This window comes from Myxine glutinosa, chromosome 2, assembly GCF_964187855.1.
Source record: "Myxine glutinosa chromosome 2, kmMyxGlut1.1, whole genome shotgun sequence".
NCBI classification, from domain to species: Eukaryota; Metazoa; Chordata; class Myxini; order Myxiniformes; family Myxinidae; genus Myxine; species Myxine glutinosa.
In genome coordinates, this window is record NC_136262.1 from 79846751 (window position 1) to 79868221 (window position 21471).

The 21471-nt window shown below is 45.8% G+C and overlaps 1 protein-coding gene across 5 annotated transcripts in view; it reads right to left on the bottom strand.

Annotated features, from left to right (window-relative positions):
• ATP2C1 (ATPase secretory pathway Ca2+ transporting 1) overlaps positions 1–21471 on the bottom strand; it is a 138125-nt gene that overhangs the window by 19083 nt on the left and 97571 nt on the right. For 3 of the 5 annotated variants that reach the window (XM_068107945.2, XM_068107944.2, XM_078773443.1), the window contains 3 exons: positions 15219–15269; positions 8445–8611; positions 7266–7334 (listed from right to left, as the gene is read on the bottom strand). In XM_068107945.2, coding sequence (XP_067964046.1) covers positions 7266–7334; positions 8445–8611; positions 15219–15269 — 287 coding nt within the window. Of the gene's footprint in view, positions 1–1361; positions 1549–7265; positions 7335–8444; positions 8612–15218; positions 15270–21471 lie in introns of all 5 variants that reach the window. The other 2 variants (XR_013622697.1, XR_010983384.2) reach the window with 1 other exon arrangement.

Genomic DNA, 21471 nt, shown 5'->3' on the forward strand with positions numbered 1-21471 from the left:
ACGTTGACGAATGGAGGTCACTAGCGAACTTCGGGTTTCCCGGGAAAGGGATTCTTGCGACAGAGTTATCGCTGTGACAGATCAACCTGCGTGTCAGGTTTTGGCGGTTGATTCCGAGGAGAATCATCGTCGTGCCGTTACGCCTCGAGAGCGGGCCGTCAGCCATTTTGACTCGCGCGCATTGCGCATCGCGCAAGGTTTTTCGCTTCGCTTCAACCATTTTCACCGCATCCAGATGTTTATCTGGTGTGTGTGTGTGTGTAACGTGGATTTTGAAGGTAAATCTGTGGTTCGCCGGTTTGGAGCCGTGAAAGGTCCATATCCGAGGGTGTGATTTCCCAGGCGCCTGGAGGGCGCCTTTGGATTTCCCAGTCGCCTTTGCGCAGCTTTGGCCACGTGACTGTGACTGTCATCCGAATGGGATTCTGGTCTCGATTGGACATCGTTCTGACGATCGCTGGAGCGGATCGACTTGGGCTTGATGCCGGAATAGAGACATTGGGGAATGTTCTTCTTTTCGCTCACTTTGAGCACAGTGAGTTATATTGTACGAACCTGATGGTACCATCATAGGAAATATATATTGGTTGTACAATTGATTACTATTGTTGTTGTACTGTTATTCTTGTGTGATTTTAATACAATATTTGTTTGTTGGTAACAATTGGTGTGGCTTCACCATTGATCTTTGACATACAGAATAACACATTTTTCTGCTGTGACTCCTCTCGGGGCTCGGAGGTACACCGTGACCAGGGGTTGGGGAGAAGCACGTAACACTTGTCACATACGCTACCTCTCTGCCAAACGTCATCCGAATCCGTCCACAACCTTTTGAGATATCTTGTTCACAGACAGACAGGGGTGAAAACATAGCCTCCATCCACCTTCGATCGTGGAGGTAACTACAATCTAACTCCAACTTAGTGCATATGATAGGGGAAATACCATCAGAGATTTGCACATTTATGGGGAAGGGGGCAAGAGTTTGATTATGGCTGTAAAAAACACGCATTTGTTATGGAGGTGTGTGTGTGTGTGTGTGTGTGTGTGTGTGTGTGTGTGTGTGTGTGTGTGTGTGTTTGTGTGTGTGTGTGTGTGTGTGTCCTGTGTGTCCTGTGTTCGAGCTCTTGGAGGGAGACAGACTAAAAGCAGGGTTGAGGGGCAAAATAGAGGGAGGCGGAGAAACGAGGGATGTAGGGAAGAATTCGATCAAGGGGAGGACACGGTGTGAACAAATTGGATACAGCCACAAATTCAATCACACAAATGGAATAAAAAAGGTGTAAACCCAGAAAGAGGAGGGCGTGGGGAGGGTTAATGAAGGTAGAAAAGATCATGGTTTTGGATGGGGGTATAACCTGAGATGGTGTTGAACAGCTGTCTTGAAGCCCTGGAGGGAAAAATGGGATTGAAGCAACTCGGGAAGTTGGTTCCATAGGCAGAGAAAAAGGAGGGATGAATGAGTGGAGGTGAGCATCGAGTCTGGGTTTTGGTAACTTCAACAGAAGGGGATTTACTGGCAGACCGCATGTATATTGCAGAAACCTGGGATTACCAAGCATGGAAAGGGCAGAGGGTGCAAGAAGACATAGACCACCAACGTGTCTGTGATGTGACAGTGATTCAGCTTCATAGCACAATATTCCAATGATTCTAAAGGCCTTGGTTTCCAAGGCATCAAGCTGAGCAAGGAGTACAAGTGTTGCCCATGAGGAGACAGGCGTTGTCTGATAGAGATGTTGGGAATGGGTTATGGCAGACTGCATGAGGTTGCCATGGGCAATAGTCTTGGAGTACAACAAAACAACAGGCATTTTAAGGTCATTTTCCCTGCAAGAGCGGGGGTTAGCCTTGCGGCCCCCATGACAATCTTCTCCATCTTGCCCTATTTTCTGCATCTCCCCTTGTTAACCCCCTTGTCCGCATTTCTTCTTCAACCATCTTTAGCCAAATCTTTCTCGGTCTTCCCCATCCTCTACTTCCTTCTACATTCATTTCCATCACTTCTCAACCAGTCACTTTCATCCTTCAACAGATGACCAAACCATCTCAAACTGTTTCTCTTCACAGCATCAATCACAGGCTCTATTCCCATAATCTTTCGCAATTCATCATTTGTCTTCCCGTCTCTCAACGATACTCCACACATCCACCGAACCATTCGCATTTCCACCCTTTCCAACCTTCGTTGCTGCTCTACGTTCATTACCCATGTCTCGCTCCCATAAATCATAACACTTCTCACACATGCAGCATACACCTTTCCCTTCAGCTTCAATGACACTCCCTTTCCTCGTCAGCATGCCACTCAGTTCCCGAAACTTCTCCCATGCACATCTCACTCTAGCCTTGGAGTACATCTTGGAGTACTGAAGGGATTATCATGAGAAAACAGATACAGGGAGTTGGCTCCACATCTTTTCGTTTTAAGACAGGTCTTGAGACTCATGGGAAGAAAACAACAATGGGAAAGGACCAACAAACACAAAGACAGGTGAAGGAGAAAAAGGAGAACACCATGCAGATACACCAAACCAAGGACAATATATTTACAGGTGATAGGGGCATCGGATCTCAGCAGATGGAGAAAACGAAATGGGAAAGTCTACTGAGTGGAGACCAAGTTCAGACCTGGGTAGGAGTAAGTTGTCCGTTTATGGAAGAAAGCATGCAACATGATGAGACCGGAGATAATAAAAGGGAGGGGAGGCTGGGTGAAGCGAGACCTGAAGAAAGTTAGAAACAGCTTGAAAGACCACCAGTGCACGCCTGTATCAAGAAAGAAGCAGGAAGAAAAAACATTCAAAAAACAACTACACAAAGCAAACCCTGGATAAAACTGGCACATAAAGATGCAAGATAAAAACAATATTCAACTACATAATCAACCAATTTTGAAAATAAATAAAATATCTTCTGATAGAAGAAGTTGTCATGTGCACAAACAGTTGTCAACTATTTTGACATTAGCAACACTAGGGCATGCCCGTACTATATATATATATCTAAAATTATATCCCCCCCCCTCTATTTACATGAAATGGTTTGGTCCAAAGCGAACGGCTTGCGAGTACGGTGACAATCCCCCCCCTCTATTTACATGAAATGGTTTGGTCCAAAGCGAACGGCTTGCGAGTACGGTGACAATCCCCCCCCCCCCCCCCCCTCTATTTACATGAAATGGTTTGGTCCAAAGCGAACGGCTTGCGGAGTTTGGTAAAGAAATCGCCATAGCGTGCACAAACGCGCAGGAAAGCGAAAGAATCGCAAATTAGTTTTAATTAGTTTTAAAACATAGTTTAACGCCAACATAGCGCCAACATAACGTACGGGCACGTACGGGCACGTGAAATAAATGAATACGCTCTCAAATGAATACGCTCTCGTTTTCCGGTCCGGTCGTGAGAGGACGCTGGCGTCGTTTGCTCGCCGCTTCTCTGACTGGACCATTGTCCGTGTCTTGCTTTCCTGGTGGTCGTGGCGGATTTATGGCCATTGAGTCTTCCTCTGCGCGGTCCCGGCTCTGCTCTGCTGCTCCGGGCTTCACCTGCTCGGCTCCATCGCTGTTTCCTCGGGCCCACTCCCGTTGGTTGTGTCGATTGTTTCGCTTCCTCACCCTTGGCCGCGTGCTCGCTTTGCCTTCGCTCCTGCTGGCATGGCTCTGCGGTACTCTGCCGCAAGGCTTCTCCTGCTTAAAACCCGCTCCACCCCATCATGCATCTCTGCAATCAGATCGAATGGACTCCTGCGTCGACCCAGGTACATTCACCGTGGCTCCGGTCGTAAGTTTGTTTATTTACAATCAGGTCACTCCATCCCCATCCTCTGGTCGGCTCAGCGCACTCCCACTCATCGTCCCAACACACCTGGTCACAACAACGCACAAAATCGCACCTCCTGTCTGCGAACCCTGGCCAAATCACCTGGATTCATACCCGCCGTACAAAACAACATCAAGCTCACCCTGTTCAATACCCGGTCCCTCAACAACAAATGCCTCATCCTGAACGACTACATCCTGGAAAATAAACTGGACTTTCTCTGTCTCACTGAGACCTGGCAACAACCACTGGACTACTACACGCTCAACCTCACCACACCCAATGGATATTCTTACATCAATAAACCACGCTCGGAGGGCCGAGGTGGTGGAATTGCCGTTATTCACCGACAAGACATCAAGACCAACCTCATCTCCATCTCATCTGCTCCATCATTTGAACACCTGGCTTTTAAACTCTCTGGTCACACACAGTCAGTCATGGCTGTTGTCTACCGCCCTCCCAAACCACACCCATCATTCCTGTCTGACTTCTCCTACTTTCTGACCCAGCTATGTTCCCTCTCCCCCTCAATCCTCCTCCTTGGTGATTTCAATATCCACATGGACTCCACTGACTCCACGCTAACCACTGACTTCACTGATTTACTCACCTGCTTTAACCTCACTCAACATGTCAACTTTCCTACCCATAACCGTGGTCACATTTTGGACCTTGTCTGCTCTACTGGACTAATTTTGCACCATCTCTCTGGCTCCGACCTCACTCTCTCTGACCACCTAGCCATCACTCTGACCATCAACATCCCCACCCCAGCACCAAGGCATTATCGCACTATCAACTTCCGTAAGCTAAACGCTTTTTCACCTGCCTCATTCTCATCGACCCTCTCTGAAAAAATGTCCACTTCTCCCTTCGTTGACCTCCACACCCCTTCTGACCTCACTGACTACTACAACCACACTCTCTCTTCCTGCCTTGACCAAATTGCGCCTATAAAAACCAAAACAGTTTCTTTCACCCATTCTGCTCCCTGGTTTACCCCTGAGCTCCGCCTAATGAAAACTCGTGCTCGCCAACTTGAAAGACTCCGCAATAAAACAGGTCTCACAGTTCACTCCCAGGCCTACAAGGACCACATACAACACTATAAAGATGCCCTCTCCCGCGCCCGCTCCGCCTACTACTCTCAAATTATCCACTCTGGCTCCGGAAACCCAAAAGCACTCTTCTCTACAATAAACAAACTCCTCAGCCCCCTGAACACCACCACCCAGTCATTCACAATAGACAACTGCATCTCCTTCCTTTCATTCTTCCAACGCAAAATTGAAAACATCTACAACAGCTTGACCACCGCCGCACCCGCTCCCCCTCAAACCACCTGCCCCCCCTTATCCTGCCATCCCCTGTCTCAATTCTCCCCAGTCTCCCCTACTGACCTCTCTGAACTCCTCATCGGAATGAAAACTGCCACCTGCACTCTTGACCCCATCCCCTCCAGCTTTGTCAAGGCCTCCCTTCCTGCTCTTTCTCCACTTATCATTGCAACAATAAACTCCTCCCTGTCTACAGGCATCGTCCCACCATCCCTCAAAATTGCTGCTGTTACCCCCATTCTGAAAAAACCTGGACTAAACCCTGACACCCTAAATAACTTCAGACCCATCTCCAACCTACCCTTTCTGTCAAAGGTTTTGGAACGCGCTGTAGCCACTCAACTCAAGCATCACCTCTCTGCCAATAACCTGTATGAAACATTCCAATCCGGATTCCGGTCCAACCACAGTACTGAAACTGCTCTCCTCAAAATCACCAACGACCTTCTCCTCTCCTCTGATGCTGGCAACCTCAACATTCTCATCCTCCTCGACCTCAGCGCTGCCTTTGACACCATCGATCACACCATCCTCCTCACCCGACTTGAAACCACCTTTAACATTACCGGCACTGCCCTCTCTTGGATTAAATCATACCTCTCTGACAGACGTCAGTTCATCTCCATCAATAACTGCAAATCCCCCACTGCTCCCCTCCCCCAAGGTGTCCCCCAAGGTTCAGTTCTTGGCCCCCTCCTCTTTATCCTTTACCTGTCCCCCCTCGGTCACTTAATCCGCCGTCATGGTCTCCAATTCCACTGCTTCGCCGATGACATCCAGCTTTTCATCTCCACCAAGTCCATCTCCACCGCCACCCACTCTATCCTGACAAACTGCATCACTGAAATAAAATCCTGGCTTCAAATCAACTTCCTCAAACTTAACTGTGATAAATCTGAAATAATCATCATTGGCCCAAAAACGCTCACCAAGTCCACCCATAACTTTGCCCTCAACATCGACGGTTTCCCAGTGTCCACCTCCCCTCACATCCGGAATCTTGGCATCATCTTTGACCAAACCCTCTCCTTCGACAAATACACTAAACAGATCACAAAGACAGCCTTCTTCCACCTGAAAAACATCGCCCGTCTCCGTCCATCCCTCTCCTCTGTGGCTGCAGAAACCCTCATCCACGCCTTCATCACTTCCCGTCTGGACTACTGCAATAGCCTCCTTTATGGTTCACCCTCAACAATCACCAATAAACTCCAATACATTCAGAACTCCGCTGCCCGTCTACTCACCCATTCCCGGACCCGTGACCACATCACCCCCGTCCTTTACAAGCTTCACTGGCTCCCCATCTCCCAGAGAATCCAGTACAAAATCCTCCTCTTGACCTACAAAGCCCTCCATAACCTGGCCCCATCCTACCTGGCTGACCTCCTCTCCAGACACACTCCCACCCGCAACCTCCGCTCTGCTGGTACCAACCTCCTGACCCCCCCCATCCGGACCAAATTTAGATCCTGGGGGGACAGGGCCTTCTCCATCGCTGCTCCCACCCTCTGGAACTCGCTACCTCACACCATCAGAGACTCCTCCTCACTCACCACATTCAAAACATCACTCAAGACCCACCTGTTCAACACTGCATTCAACATTTAACCCACAGCATCTAACCCCTGACTATCTCCTCTCCTTCTCCCTCCTTTGTGCTTTGAATATTTCCCTATTGATTCTTCTTTTTTTGCAATTGTCTTTATGTTTTGCTATGCGTTATGTTTTGCACTCTGTCAAAGCGTCTTTGGGCTTCCTGAAAAGCGCTATATAAAATAAATGCATTATTATTATTATTATTAAATGTGCCGTCCGAGGCAGAGTCTGTTCGCCACGTTCGGCACACGTGATAACTCGCTGCTCTCTGATTGGTTGAATCGTTTTTTGGACATAGCTCGGTAACTACTTGTCCGATTAATATGAAACCTTGAAAAGGCACATCCTCGGGTCCCCAGCAATATACCTGGCAAGTTTCAAGTATATCGGACCCGTGGTTGTCGAGAAACAGCGGTCACAGACATACAGACATACAGAGATTACTGGAATTATAGATAGATAATGGATGATGAGAGACAACGAAAAAAGGATTTACACATACGTGCTGAGCTGGAACCTCACGAAGTTCTTTATATTGTAAAAGATGCATTTTCCTTCCGCAATTGCAGACCTGCAAGGAAAAGACCAATAAAGAAGGTAAGTTTGGCTGAAAACAGGCATGGTGTTTACTGCAAACTACAATAAAAACTTGAATAGTGGGGATTCTACACAACACCCTTAAAAGATCTACAATAATCGTTTATTCAAAATGTTCCTTTTAGCTACACTGCTCATGTCGTGTTAATTAATGGTGCGCCTCATGCGGTGGTGCCTCATGCGGTGGTGCACGATGCCTCAGGCAGCTCCTGATTGGACTTGGGGATCACGTGACATGGCACTCAGCACCATTTAGCGGGCAAGATGACGTCACATGCCAGAGTCCATACAAAGGCCGACGTAATCATTCTAACAAAAGGCAGTCTGGGTTCTCCAGTGCAGTGGGAGATGCGTCTTGTGCCAGTCACAGTCGGGGAGTCCGAAAGCAAGTTATTCTTGCAGGCCGTGCAGCTAGTCCTCGACAACTCTTCGATCACCTCCGATTCTACTTGCTGCTCGCTGCATGAGCTGTTATGTGGTGGAGCTAGAAGTGACTCTCTCCAGCATGCTGGTGTGAGTGGGACAGACCCTTTCTGCACGGACCATGCGGAACCAGCCTACAGTCTTTGGCTGAGGGAAAGCCGGCCTAACCTTCCTACACCTCTCTTTTGTTTCTTCCCTCCTTTGTTGTCTCATTCTCTCTCCTGCATCTGTTGGAGTTAAGTAAGTGACAGCCATTTGGGTTGTCTGGAATAAGCATGTCACTGGCACACAAATAAAATTAACTTTAACCAGCCACCAGGCCAAACTTCGCCAATCATTGATATTAAACTGTAGCCAGAAATATTGTCAGAAATATTAATTGCATTCAGGAACCCAAAAATACCAGTCACTGAGGAAACAAAACACATCGGAAACACATTAATTAGCAATTACCTCAAAAGTGAGCCAATTAGGTGACTTAATTTCAGCATATGTTAATTTGAAATAAAAATTGCTACCTTAAGGAAAGCTTTTACCTGACGAGATCACCAGGCAGCAGTAGCTACATTTTGATACATTGGTTATATGTAATGGGACTCTTTTTGCTGTCACTGATCAGATACCCATAATTTCAGCAACTGCATTATTTATAGAAACGTACATAATAGTGTTGAAGTCATCATCCACAAGGATCATGTCGGAAGCTTCCTTGCAAACATCAGTGCCTGACTGGCCCATAGCCACACCGATGTCAGCTGCACGCAGAGCAACAGCGTCATTCACTCCATCACCAGTCATCGCCACCACAGCCCCCGTCAGCTGTAAAGCCTGGCGCAAACAATTACATCTTAAAGGCCTTAGCAAACACAAAATGAAAACACTGCCTTCTCGCATTTTCAACAATTAGTATCGATCGCTATCACATCAGATACAACATTCTGCAAACTTTCATAACAGTATTGGGCAGAAAACGTAAAAAGCAAAACATTACAATGGTTTATAAAATGCTCCAAATTGTAGGGCTGACATATTATTACCTTGAGATTGGATACGATTCATCCTGTTTAAATATCTCAATTTTTAATATAAAAAAGTACAAATTAATTCAATTAGCAAAGAACCCGCCCTTCCAGAAAGTTAAATTCCCCCAGTATTACAGATGGGTTAATTATACCAGAATCAAGGATGGGTTGATTCCATCAGGGTTAAAGAAGGGTTAATTCCCCCAGCATTAAATAGATTAGCTGCTCTGGAATTGTCATCTTTTAGTAATGACATGTAGTAGATATCTCCGTGCTCCCCCACTCCACCACCCACCTGAACCCTCGGGGGCTACAATTTATTTCCTACTACCCAGTGGTGTGTACCCCAGCTTAGAATAGGTACACCGTATCCCTGCGCATCGTAAGAGGCGACCAAGGGTTGGCGTCAGGAACGGCATCCGGCCATCAAAACATTGCCTCAAACAGGGAACCATGATTGTCATGGGGCCCGCAAGGCTAACCCCCGCTCTAGCGGGGAAAATGGCCTTAAAACGATCATTCATATATATTTCCCCAAAACACCCCTGTGCAGACCACAAATTCAACGAACAGGTTCAACTCATTCCATCCAGTAGTCTGGGAATGTATAGAGGTCAAACCAAAAAATAAAAAATAAAATAGACACTACTCGAATTATCAGGAAATTGGTGGACTTCCTACATAGGGATGGTATGGATACTCAATAGGTTTAATACAACACAAATTCAATTACAAACTCTAGCTGGCAGCCACTACAATCTGGCATCTCACAAATGGATTTATTTTCCATCCCCTCCACATCCGATATTCACTCCTTGGAAGCTTTCATAAAAGCCTGTTCAATCTAGCTTGTTATATGGAATGTGTAGATATGTCATCGACAACAATCATATGACACCCCAAATTCTGTGGGAAGAAAATGGCTATGAAGGAGCTTGATTTCTCCTCATAGGAGGCAAAACTTACCGTGGGAAATAAGAAGTCATTACGCAAGATTCACAACAAATGTGTTGACCCTCAAACAAGCAAAGAAAAAACTTCCCCAGGCAAACCGAAATGCTGAAGTCTACAACCTGTTTCCTTCATCAAAGTCCTCATAGCATGATGTTAATACTGTCTGCGGTGTCTACAAGAGTCCCTATATATGAGGAGTAGCAACAACTTGAAGCCATTTTGTTTCCATCGAGAATGGCGCACCAAACCTGTGGCCATTGTGCTTGAAGCATAATGTGTCCGTTTTATCATCAAGCTGTCTTTCTCTGCAGAATGAGCATCAAATCAGACAGGCTTGATTTAACCTTAAAACCTATCGCAGAAATCATGGCAAAATTAATTGTAATGCACGAGTAAAGGTTCACACTGATGAGTGCCTAATTCAAGTCGTACAGAACGAGCGAGTAGAACAAACACATAGGTAGTGACAGAATGCAGAACTTTGAAAGAATTGTAAGAAGGAAAGTGAAAGACAGAATTGGAGGGCACACCATCCACACCAAATGTGCACACTATCAAGAGAGTAGATAATTAGAAAAGGCAATAATTGTGAGTGAAAAAAAGAGAAAGAGCTCGAGAAGATTGATTCATTGTGTGCTCTGCCTGAAGGCATGTCCATGGCTGCGTGGCAAGGGTGATACTGGGTGGTTTGCCATTGCCCTCCCAGCAGTTAGTCAGGGCATGAATTTGTCAGGGCAGGAATTTGTAATTTGCTTCGCTGGTGATAGTGATGCTGGGTAGTGCATTTCACAGCAAAGACTCAACTATGAGCACCAAGGAGCTTTCAAAAGACCTCCGATATAAGGTTGTGGAAAGGCACAGATCAGGGAATGGGTATAAAAATATTTCAAAGGCCTTGAATATCCCTTGGAGCATAGACAAGACAATCATTAAGTGGAAGGCATATGGTATCACCAAGATATCCTAGATCAGGGCTGTCCTTCCAAAGTGGATGACCAAGCAAGGAGGAGACTGATCAGAGAGGCCACCAAAGGGCCAATGGCAACTTTGAAAGAGCTGCAGACCTTTATGGCAAAGACTGGTCAATGTGTGCATGTGGCAACAATATCCCAAGCACTCCACAAGTCTGGCCTGTACGGTAGGGTGGCAAGAAGGAAGCCATTTCTCAAAAAATCCCACCTTGAGTCCCGTTTGATGTGTGCAAAAAAAAGAACACACTCTGGAAATTCTGAAGCCAGGTGGCAAAAAGTTTTGTGGACCGACAAAACCAAGATGGAACTTCTTGGCCTAAATGCACAACGTTACCTTTGCTACAAACCCAACACAGCACATCACCCAAAGAACACCATCCCTACTGTGAAGCATGGTGGTGGCAGCATCATGCTATGGGGATGTTTCTCATCAGCAGAGGCCGTTGCACTTGTTAGGATAGAAGGGAAAATGTATGGAGCAAAATACTGAAAATCCTAGAGGAAAACCTGCTGCTCTCTGCAAGAAAGCTGAAATTGGGACGGACATTCACCTTTCAGCAAGACAACGACCCGAAGCACACAGCCAAAGCTACACTGGAGTGGCTAAGGAACAAAAAAGATAAATGTCCTTGAGTGGCCCAGTCAGAGATCCGACCTAAATCCAATCGAAAATCAGTGGCATGACTTGAAGATTACTGTCCATTAATGCTCCCCACGCAACTTGATTGAGCTTGACCAATGCTCCCCACGCAACTTGACTGAGCTTAAGCAACACTCCCCATGCAACCTGACTGAACTTGAACATTTTTGTACAAAACAATAGGCAAATATTTCCCAATCAAGGTGTGCAAAGTTGTTGAGACCTATCCCAACAGACTCACAGCTGTAATTTTTGTCAAAGGTGCTTCCACCGAGTATTTACTCAGAGGGGTGGACACTTATCCCACAAATATATTCAAATTTTGTATTTTTAATTAATTTTCTGAAATTTGTAGAATTTGTTTTTCACTTGGAAGTTGTGGATTACAACAAACAACAACAACATGCATTTTAAGGCCATTTTCCCTGCTAGAGCGGGGGTTAGCCTTGCGGTCCCCCATGACAATCTTCTCCATTACAATGTGTAAATGTGGATTAATACAATGTGTAAATAAAGGTGGAAAAAGCCTGGTTTAATGCAATTCAATTTCAGGCTATTAGGCAACAAAAGGTGGAAAATTTTGGAAGTGTGTGTAGACTTTCTATAGGCACTGGATGGATAGGGAAAGCTTTTCTTTGCAATTGAACGGAACAGGAAATAAATTTAGAAAGAACAAAGTAGGAAAAACAGAGGGCTGCATTAACATGGAGATGCGCCCAAAGTAAAGGACTTGTTTTTTTGTTTTTTTTCAACTCTTCATTTATTTTTAACACCAATAATGTGGTACTGAAAACATACCTGTGCATGTAATCCTTCATTCCTTTCTATTCTCATTAAATCTCTCATCTTCCATGGTTTCCCTTTTCCCACATTTCGTTAATACACACAATTACTCTCTTCTCGTTTTCTCCCTTTTTCTCCCACACTTCTGATTCCTGTACATTTTTCAATACCATACTGTTTGTTACTGTTTTGCTACAAGGTGAGACAGAAGGCAAATTGATCCTGAATTATTCTGGAATTAACCATGTGATGGCCCATGATATATTATGCAATATTAACGACAACACTTAGCATCTTAAACTGATTCGAATAGAAAAAATAAACTTGCGTTACAAACACACAAGCGGCACGTTTACTTATAAGTAACGTTGCCAGGATGTTCTTGACATGGCATAAATTTATCTATAGATGTTCCATTACGATTTATGTATTTTTACAGTTATACCCAACTGCCAACTGCAATATGATTACGACACCACACATTAACATACACGGGACTAAAACTTAACTGGCACAATAAACACCCCAAAGTTGGTTTCCATATCCGATGACAAACTTTATTTTCCCAAATGATTTTCCTTCCTGCATCTGAAGGGAATCTATACATTTTAAAACTCTTCTCTGATTGATTGGTGCATCCAATGGCACAGCATTTATTTTTTTTGTATACTGAATTGAGGCTCGTGAAAGAGCTAACATTTATTTCACAAACAAATCAACCAGACAAACAAAATATATAAAAAGAGGGAGTGAAGATGGGGAGAGAAGGGGAAGCACACAAACATAACATTTGAGAGCAGGGAGATGTGTGGGAGGGAGAGGGCTTGGGGGGAGGAGGCGTGGGAAGGGAGGGTGGCAGAAGTATAAAACACAAGGACACACAAGGACTTCCAGGACAGAAGTTGGTATTTCAAAAAAGTGGATTTGGGGTGAAATTAGCGGGGGTAGAAAAGATCAAGGTTTTGGATAGGGGAAGTAAGAGATGGTGGTGAACAGCTGTTTTAAAGACCTGGAGGGTGGAGTGGGATTGAAGAGAGTGAGGGAGTTTGTTCCAGAGGCGGGAGAAAAGAGGAATGAAGGAGTGAAGGTGAGCAGAAATGCATCACCATTCAGAAAAGCATCCTGCCATTTAAAAAAGAATGATGAGCCATCGATGGAAACAAAATGGCGCCCATGAACAATGTGACCGGAAATTTCTGGGAAGCACTATGTCGCTGGTCCCAGTACATAGGGTCTCCAGTGTCTACCCCACCCCTCCCCCCCCCCCCCAAATCCCCATCCCCTCACTCACCCAAAATAACTTCACAGCTGCTTCGCATTACAAAATAACACTCGACCTTAAATATTGTTACGTTTGTATGGGGTAGGCAGTGATTACCTGAGACCAGGTAGAATTGCATAGGTAGTGTGCTCCGACTGTCATGAAGAAGAAGAAACCCCATGTATCATAAGTAGGAAATTTGTTTAGACCGGATGTCGTGTAAGCACCTATCTTCGTTCCCATCATGAGGGGTGGGGTCATGTTAATTAGTTAGGGATTATCGGTAATGAATCTCATGTATGCTCTGTTATTTTTTCCTCTGCTCCTTATGACACCAGCAGCACACACACATAGCCAGGCAATCGCACATTAATAACACTAAATAAAAGCGACCGGAACCGGGACATTCAACTACCGCTGGTGCCGCAGCCTGAGTGGCGTCATCACAACACAAGCAGGCAGGCCCGGGAGGTCACGCCCCGAAGAGCAGTGATTGGTCAGGACACGAAAATCAGGAGATGGCACCAGCTGATAGGAGCGGACACGCAGACGTCATAGGATGACGACGTAGGATGACGTCAGAGCCTTAAGTGCAAAGGAGTTGGAGGGCAGACATTTTGTTCTCTTGGCACTCTCGGCTTCTGGGTTTGGTGGTGAGCGGTCGTCCCCCAGACATTTTCTCCTCTTGACTTCGCCTCATCTTCTGGCTTTGGTGGTGAACGGTCACGATTTCATATCTCGCTCTGCTTCGGGATTTCACGGCGAGCGGTCGGAGCTCATAGCGCTCCTGCGCGAGGGGAATTCATTGACTAGTATGTGAACATTTTGTACCGCTCTTGCGCCGGGGACATTGGAACTCTGGACGATCGGGAGGACGAGCGCGGCTGTGTACACAAGGGCACGCGGAGGCCTTTTTCCCGCCAAGGCCGGTGCCGCGTCCGGATTGCGCGCTCGGGGCCTGGACGATTCCCGACGAGGTTCAAGAGCAGCTCAGAGCTAAGTGCCCACAAAAATAACACGCATTTATTTTCCAGTTACTTTTCCCCTTTGTCTGTATACGGGTCTGTGTGGGGACGTTCCATTCAGGATATTACTTTATCGTGCATTTTCTTTATGCTGGCATTTATTTTCATTAAACCTGGTTACTTGTACATTTTGAATCCGTGCTGGCTTGGAGTTCATTATTGCAGGGTCGAAGACTGCCGGTGGGATCCGTGAAGGTAAGTTCGTCATTCTCATTTCCCTCGCGTGTAACGAAGGTCCACCATTGGATTGAACGCCTTGGAGTTAAAGATCGTTTGGTCATCCGTGTCGCCCTGCGGTGTTCACAACAGGGTAGACACAAGACAATATGCTGCTGATTTTGTCTCAACAATGTATGAAGGCCATGGACACATCTTTGGAATTAGCCACAAATGGAACTCTGCGCTTCTTGACAAGCGATTGCCTTTTGGCATCTAAGTTAACCTCTCCTTCCTGATTTCCTCCACCCACACTATATGCATGGCTCAAAATTTAATCCTTTATATCCTTTACCAGTTGAAGTGGTTTCAGATCATCCTTTATTTTCACCTGCAACCTTTTCTATCTTCATTAGGCTTAGCTATTTGCAGGCCGTATTCGTTGTTAAGGAAGGGTTCGAGGATATGTTTATCATGAGCAAGAACAGCAGCAGCCTTGACAATTGAAAAAAAAACAAAAAATATAAACCAAGATGCCAACAAAATGCAACATGCTGTCATACATTTCAAAGCCACATACTTCCATCAAGACAACCAATGCTTATTTCATGCATTTCTAGTACCTTTATAATCTTCAACTTGTTTCTTGGGCTGGCTCTGTAAAAGACCGAGACCTGTGTGAAGAGAAATATATGTAAATAAATACATCTCCATTCACCACCCCCCCTTCCCCCCACTCCGTCCAACTACCAAATAAACGAATGAACTGGAGTTGCTATCAACTATCAGGGTATCAAACAGTAGCACTTAGAGTAGATTTAAGGAAGTGGGAGATATGTTCAAATTTAGAAGTTTTGAAACCAAGAAAAGTACAATGTGATTCTCTTAAAGTAAAGCTTACGGTGAAAATCCATCATATGAAGTTATGATGGAAAATCCATCATATGAAGTTAAAACTGGCTGCATGAGATGATGTTTGAATTTTCACCGTTAAATCCACAAATCCAAAAGCCTAAAAAACTAGTCATTAGCATTCAGCTATGGACACCACAATGTTCACTTCGGAAGACATTACAGGACTTGATATAAACTGGCTTACCCATAAATCTAAAAACAAGCTGTTTTTTCCTGTGGAAATAGTATTGGCTGCTATAAATGCAACCTTGGTTGTTAAAGGATTTGAGGATATGGTCCAAATCAAAACCGCTATAGCTTAAAAATAATGTACTGTATACCAGTTTTATCCGTCAATATCCAACACATGCACAATGTTTCAAAACTGCAAATCTCACTAGGATCTTGCCAGCAAATTTATTTTACAGAAGTATTATCCTTTACATACTTGAATCGAATCACCCAGGCCCATCATTATACCTTTTGCCAAAAAGCAGATCACTCAATGGTCCTGGAGAAGTGATTAAAATTAAAAATTGGAAACCACCAAAATTCATGATGCCTGCCAAATGACAATTGTTACGTGGTCCTCCCTGTGACCACCTGGTCTCGGTGACCCCAGGACCTTGAGAAGAACCCCGCCAGAAAGATATATGATTTCTACGCTTTCGTAACGCAATCAATACTAATTAAACCCTCCGGTGGACCAACGAAGGAAACAATTCAAATCAATAAGGAAACCCCCCACCAAGGCTCCGGATCAATCAACAATATATTCACCCCTGGGTAGAATCATCAACAACACAAGATGGCCAAGATGGCCATAAGGTGGCCATCTTATATATTTCCCCCCTTTACCACACTCACGGCACCCTCAATAGTCACTGTCCCTCACAATGTCTCTGGGTCCCTCCAGACCAAGGGGGAAGGTCGACTTCTCCGCACCCGGGCGGTTGAACGGACCCCTGGCTGACATGCTCCAAACGTGCACGTCCCGTACTGGGAACGGCTGCCGCAGCGGACACCTCCTCGGGACGCCACCGGGGTCGGAGCCCGTTATCGTGGCCTCTGGGCTGTGAACGGCTCGCAAAGCGCGCGAGGCCCAAGGTGCGACCCGTACACGCCCTCGTAGGCGTCGAGGCGAACAGTGCCGGACGCTTGGTTCCTTCCAGGAACCCACGGCAACTTGACACGTCACCGGCAATCACCCCGTGCAGGTAACTCCTCTCGCCAGATGGACTTTTCAAACTCAGCGTTCCAAAGCAGGTAAAGATCGACTCGGCTCGCGTCGGAGCGGGTGAAGATCAAGATGGCCGGTTTCTCCCCGACCTCGTCTTCCTTTTTTTCTCCCGGTTCGCGATCCCATTTCCGGTCTCCTGTTACCAGGAGCGCTTCTAACCATTTAACCACAACAACCTTTAATAGAATAAACATTAATAAGAAATGACCTGAATAGTAATTCACATAAATCCGGACTCCGTAACACAATCAACAGAAGAAAAAAAAAAAAACCACATGCAGCTGTGTGTACAGGTACTGATCAAAACACGTGCATTTTGGTTGGATTGTTTTCTTTTGTTTTGTTACTTTTGTTCCAGCTAATTGGGAAGTTGTGCGGGAAAAGAAACATGACCATATTATTTTCTTTCTTTTTTTTGTATACAGAATAGAGGCTCGTGTAAGAGCTAACACATTGAACATGAAAATGCACAGACACAAAACATGCAATAAAGGGAGCGGTAGACAAGAGGGGGAGAGAGGGAAGCACACAAGCACAACAGAAGAGAACAGGGATGCCGGTCGATCTATGGAAGGGGTAAGGCGGGGGGAGGAGGGAGGGGTACATGGTACAAAGCAAATGAACACTTCTAGGAACCCCAAGAAAGCAGCTGGGGATTCAAAGAGGAGGATTTGTGGCGTTTTAACGGGGGTAGAAAAGATCAAGGTTTTGGATGGGGGAACATAAGAGATGGTGGTGAACAGCTGTTTTGAAGACCTGGAGGGAGGAGAGGGATTGAAGAGAGTGTGGGAGTTTGTTCCAGAGGAAGGAGAAAAGAGGAATGAAGGAGTGAAGGTGAGCAGAGAGTCTTGATTTTGGCAGTTTCACCAGAAGAGGGTTGCTGGCAGAACTTGTGTGTCCTGCAGGAATATTTGGGAGACAGAGCACAGACATAGACATAGCAGGGGAAGCAAGGCAGGAGAGGAGTGGGTAGAAGACAGAAAGACCACCAACCTGCCTGCGGTGAGAGAGAGAAAGGCCCTCAGAATCAGCTTCATTTCAGGAGATTCCAATGATTCTGAATGCTTTGGTTTCAACCGCGTGAAGCTGAGCTAGGTGTGAGGCAGGAGCACCAGCACAGAGGGGAGAGCAGTATTCCATTGAGCTGCGGATGAAAGCTTTGTATGTGGTGAGGAGCTCAGGTGTGCCAAGGAAGGACTTCACACGACGGGGGATGCCCAGTCGGCGACTGGCTTTGGAGGCCAGCTTGGAAATGTGGTTTCCCAGGACAGATCATAAACAGCATCATCAGGGTATCTGAAAATGAATGGACGAATACGCGCGGGTGCGCGCGCGCGCACGCACACGCACACGCACACGCACACACACACACACACACACACACACACACACACACACACACACACACACACACACACACACACACACACACACACACATCGCAAAACGCGATTAACGCCATATCCGACATTTTGGAGTTGGCACCACCCTTATATTGTCAATGCATTGCCGGATGCTGTCATCAGTCTAGTTTTTAGCAACACGTGATATTTCCTTCAGTTTAAGCTCTTTGAATATCCGCTTTCTTTTCATACCGCGATATGCGCCCTGCCCCTTTTTACACAAAGCGCGATATATCCCGCTCAGCCAATCAGCGCCCTCCATATTTCCGAGATGGTAGCCTCCATGATCGCTGGGTTGAAGGACTTTTTGGATCGCACCCAAACTGCCGAAAATGAATACTTTTGATGGTTTAGAAGAGCAGGTGGTTCTTTCCCCAGAGCCTCAGAAGCGAGGTCGGTGTGTAGCATATTATCAGCGTGAAGCACGCAATAAAAATCGATATTCTGGTGGGGGAAAAGTGCCTCAAATAGGATGCCAGCACACCTCAATTAACAACGCACAGCTCTGTCATGCCGATTGCCTGACAGATGCCGACCTTGCCATAAACCAGACGAAATTTCATAGTGAACCGAACAAAGTTGCCCAGGATCAGTAAAGCCTAAGTCACACATAGGTGGATTTGGCGGCGACTACTGGCGACTGGAAAAATCGCCACCACCCGCCGACAATCGTAATGAAACCGTAATGGACGGTCTTCTGTAATCGTGGTTATCCTCCCCAGGTCGGCTGCAGTCGGCAAGAGCCGCAAAGGGGCCAAATATTTTTTTAAATGTTTAAAAACGGCGCGCTCAGTCGTCCTCAAAAAAAATCCGCCATGCTGTCGTGATGGAACCGCCATGCTGTCGTCGGTATCCGTAATAAGACCGTAAAGCGGCCGCAACCCAGTCGCTCATAGTCTTCCGCAATCGCCCCAGCATCGCCCCACCAGCTAGCACGGCAGAGATGCGAATGCCATACAGCCTTCCTGCGGCATCTTCCTGACTACGGGCCGACACTGTTGCGGCTGCATATCGACTACAGAAGAACTGCCACGTCTCCCCTGCGGCTATGGGAGACTGACGACGACAGTAGTAGGACTGGTGGTGGCCGAGTTACGGCCATTGGCGACAGAGATACGACTGCCTGGCGACTGCATTACGACATACCACGATTTTCTGGCCAGGTATAAATAGGGGTGGACATTTCAGCTCACTGCAGTATGTTCTATGGTCAAGGTCTACCAAGGGTCTCTCTACCAACATCTATCATGGATGATGAACATAGGATGAAGCTGGTCCTTCTGAATGACTTGGCAGCACTGGACCAAGATATTGCTGCGAATGACCTACTGCTGGCTCATGCTGAGGAGTGGAAATAATGCTGAGGACTTGGGACCAGTGGAAATAATTTGTTGGACTTTATTTCCATTCTCTCTCCCTGCAGAAAAGTTTGATTATTACATTACAATGATACATCTTTATTAACTTTCTTATTGTACATCAAACATCTTTATGCTTCATGTCATACATCATTGAAATGAATAAAGTGAAATGTAAAATAGAGAAATAAAGATTTAAAAAAATAAAATGCAAAATAGAAACACTAACGGTAGCTTTAGCCGTCTGATGAGTGCCTGTAGCGAGGACGAAAGTGATTTTTGAAATTTATATTTAATACAAACAAATTTATTTGTTCATATTAAATACAAATTTGTTCATAGCACAAGTATCCAATAATGAATCACAATGTTCATAGTACAAGTATCCAATAGCACAAATATCCACAAGTAATCACTAATGTGTCAATAATCCTGACTGCCAGTCATCGTCATCGTCAGCTGGTGGCAGGTTCGGTGTAGACATCGTCTCTTGATGTGTGAATCATGTGTGAATGATTGTGTGCGATCACACAATCATCATGTGTGAATCGTCTCCAATCGCCGGCGGTCTTATTGCAGTCTTGCGGACGTCGGAGTAAACCGCCATCCGGGCCCAATGCAGTCGCCGCGATCCGCCATCGGTCGTAATCTAGCCGCCAGACTGTCGCCACGCTGCCACCGTGCATCCGCAATGCAGTCGTCGCCGATCTTCAACAGTCGCCATCCCACTCGGAGCGTCGTCGCAATGCAGTCGCAATGTGGCCGCCTGCAGTCGCCATACTGCCGCCTGACCATATTTGCAGGCCCGAAATCGCCAGTAGTCGCCAAAAAATCTTGATCGCCGGCAGTCGCCAAAATATCCGCCTATGTGTGACAGGGGCCTAATGCACTCTCAGATATCTATATAATAATACCGTAAGGACTCGACTTTGTTATCCCTTTTACGCCGCACCCAGTGACCCGATGCCCACGGCACTAATGCATTTTCCATCTACGAACTGCGCTCTTTGTTTATCACGTACAGCCATACTCGAAAAATATGAATTCGCCGACTTTGGGACCCAAAAGTATCCGATTAACGGCCGATACGACGCCATCTTACGACACCATCGTATTGGCGTCTGCTGGGCGAAGGCGATGCGAGCCGTCCGCTGATTGGACAGTCGAGTGGTGTGATGGGTGGTGTGAACCAAATGGTCTTTATTGTCATTTTAATAAAGTTAAATGGAGTGACGTTTTGGAAACGTTTTTTGAAGTTTGAAGTTTGAAGTTTTTTCGAATCGAAGTGAAGAAGTTTTTGAAGTTTTCATTTTGGAAACGTCAAATGGAGAAACAGTTTCACAGGAAGAGAATGCGATGCGATGAAGAAGAATCCATCTTTATTTTATTTTTTTGAACCACATTGAAGCTCCACGAAGTCAAGAATGTGAAACTATGTGAATGTAATAAAATAAAAATGTACATAAACGACACAGTTCTATGAAACAGTTTCACAGGAAGAGAATGCGATGCGATGCGATGAAGACGAATCCATCTATTCCGCCATTTGTGCCGGTGTCATCGATCGTGGTGTACGCCAACCTCATCAGGTGGGTTTACCATAATTTCTTCCATATACTGTGATAACAACTAAGTGAAACCGATCAGCAGCCCATCAGTATCTGCTCTATTCACGGTGCTTAAGTTAATCCTTCAAATCATTTAAAAACAACCCAACGTTGACGAAGCATGGCATACGAGGCCCGTTCAAAAAGTTCACGGAACGACGTACTCTCAAAGGTCTGAGGCCAAAATGTTTTGTTTTTTTTCCCCCCTTACACAACGGAAACAACAACTGGATAGGTAGGGCCAAGGCCTACGCTTACGTTTCGCTCCTGCATCTGCCACCATTCATGATTATCAAAGTAGGCTTTACCCTGTTCACGATAAGGTAGAAATCAGTGAGGTGTATACGAAGAGATAAAAGGATGGCATTGACTTC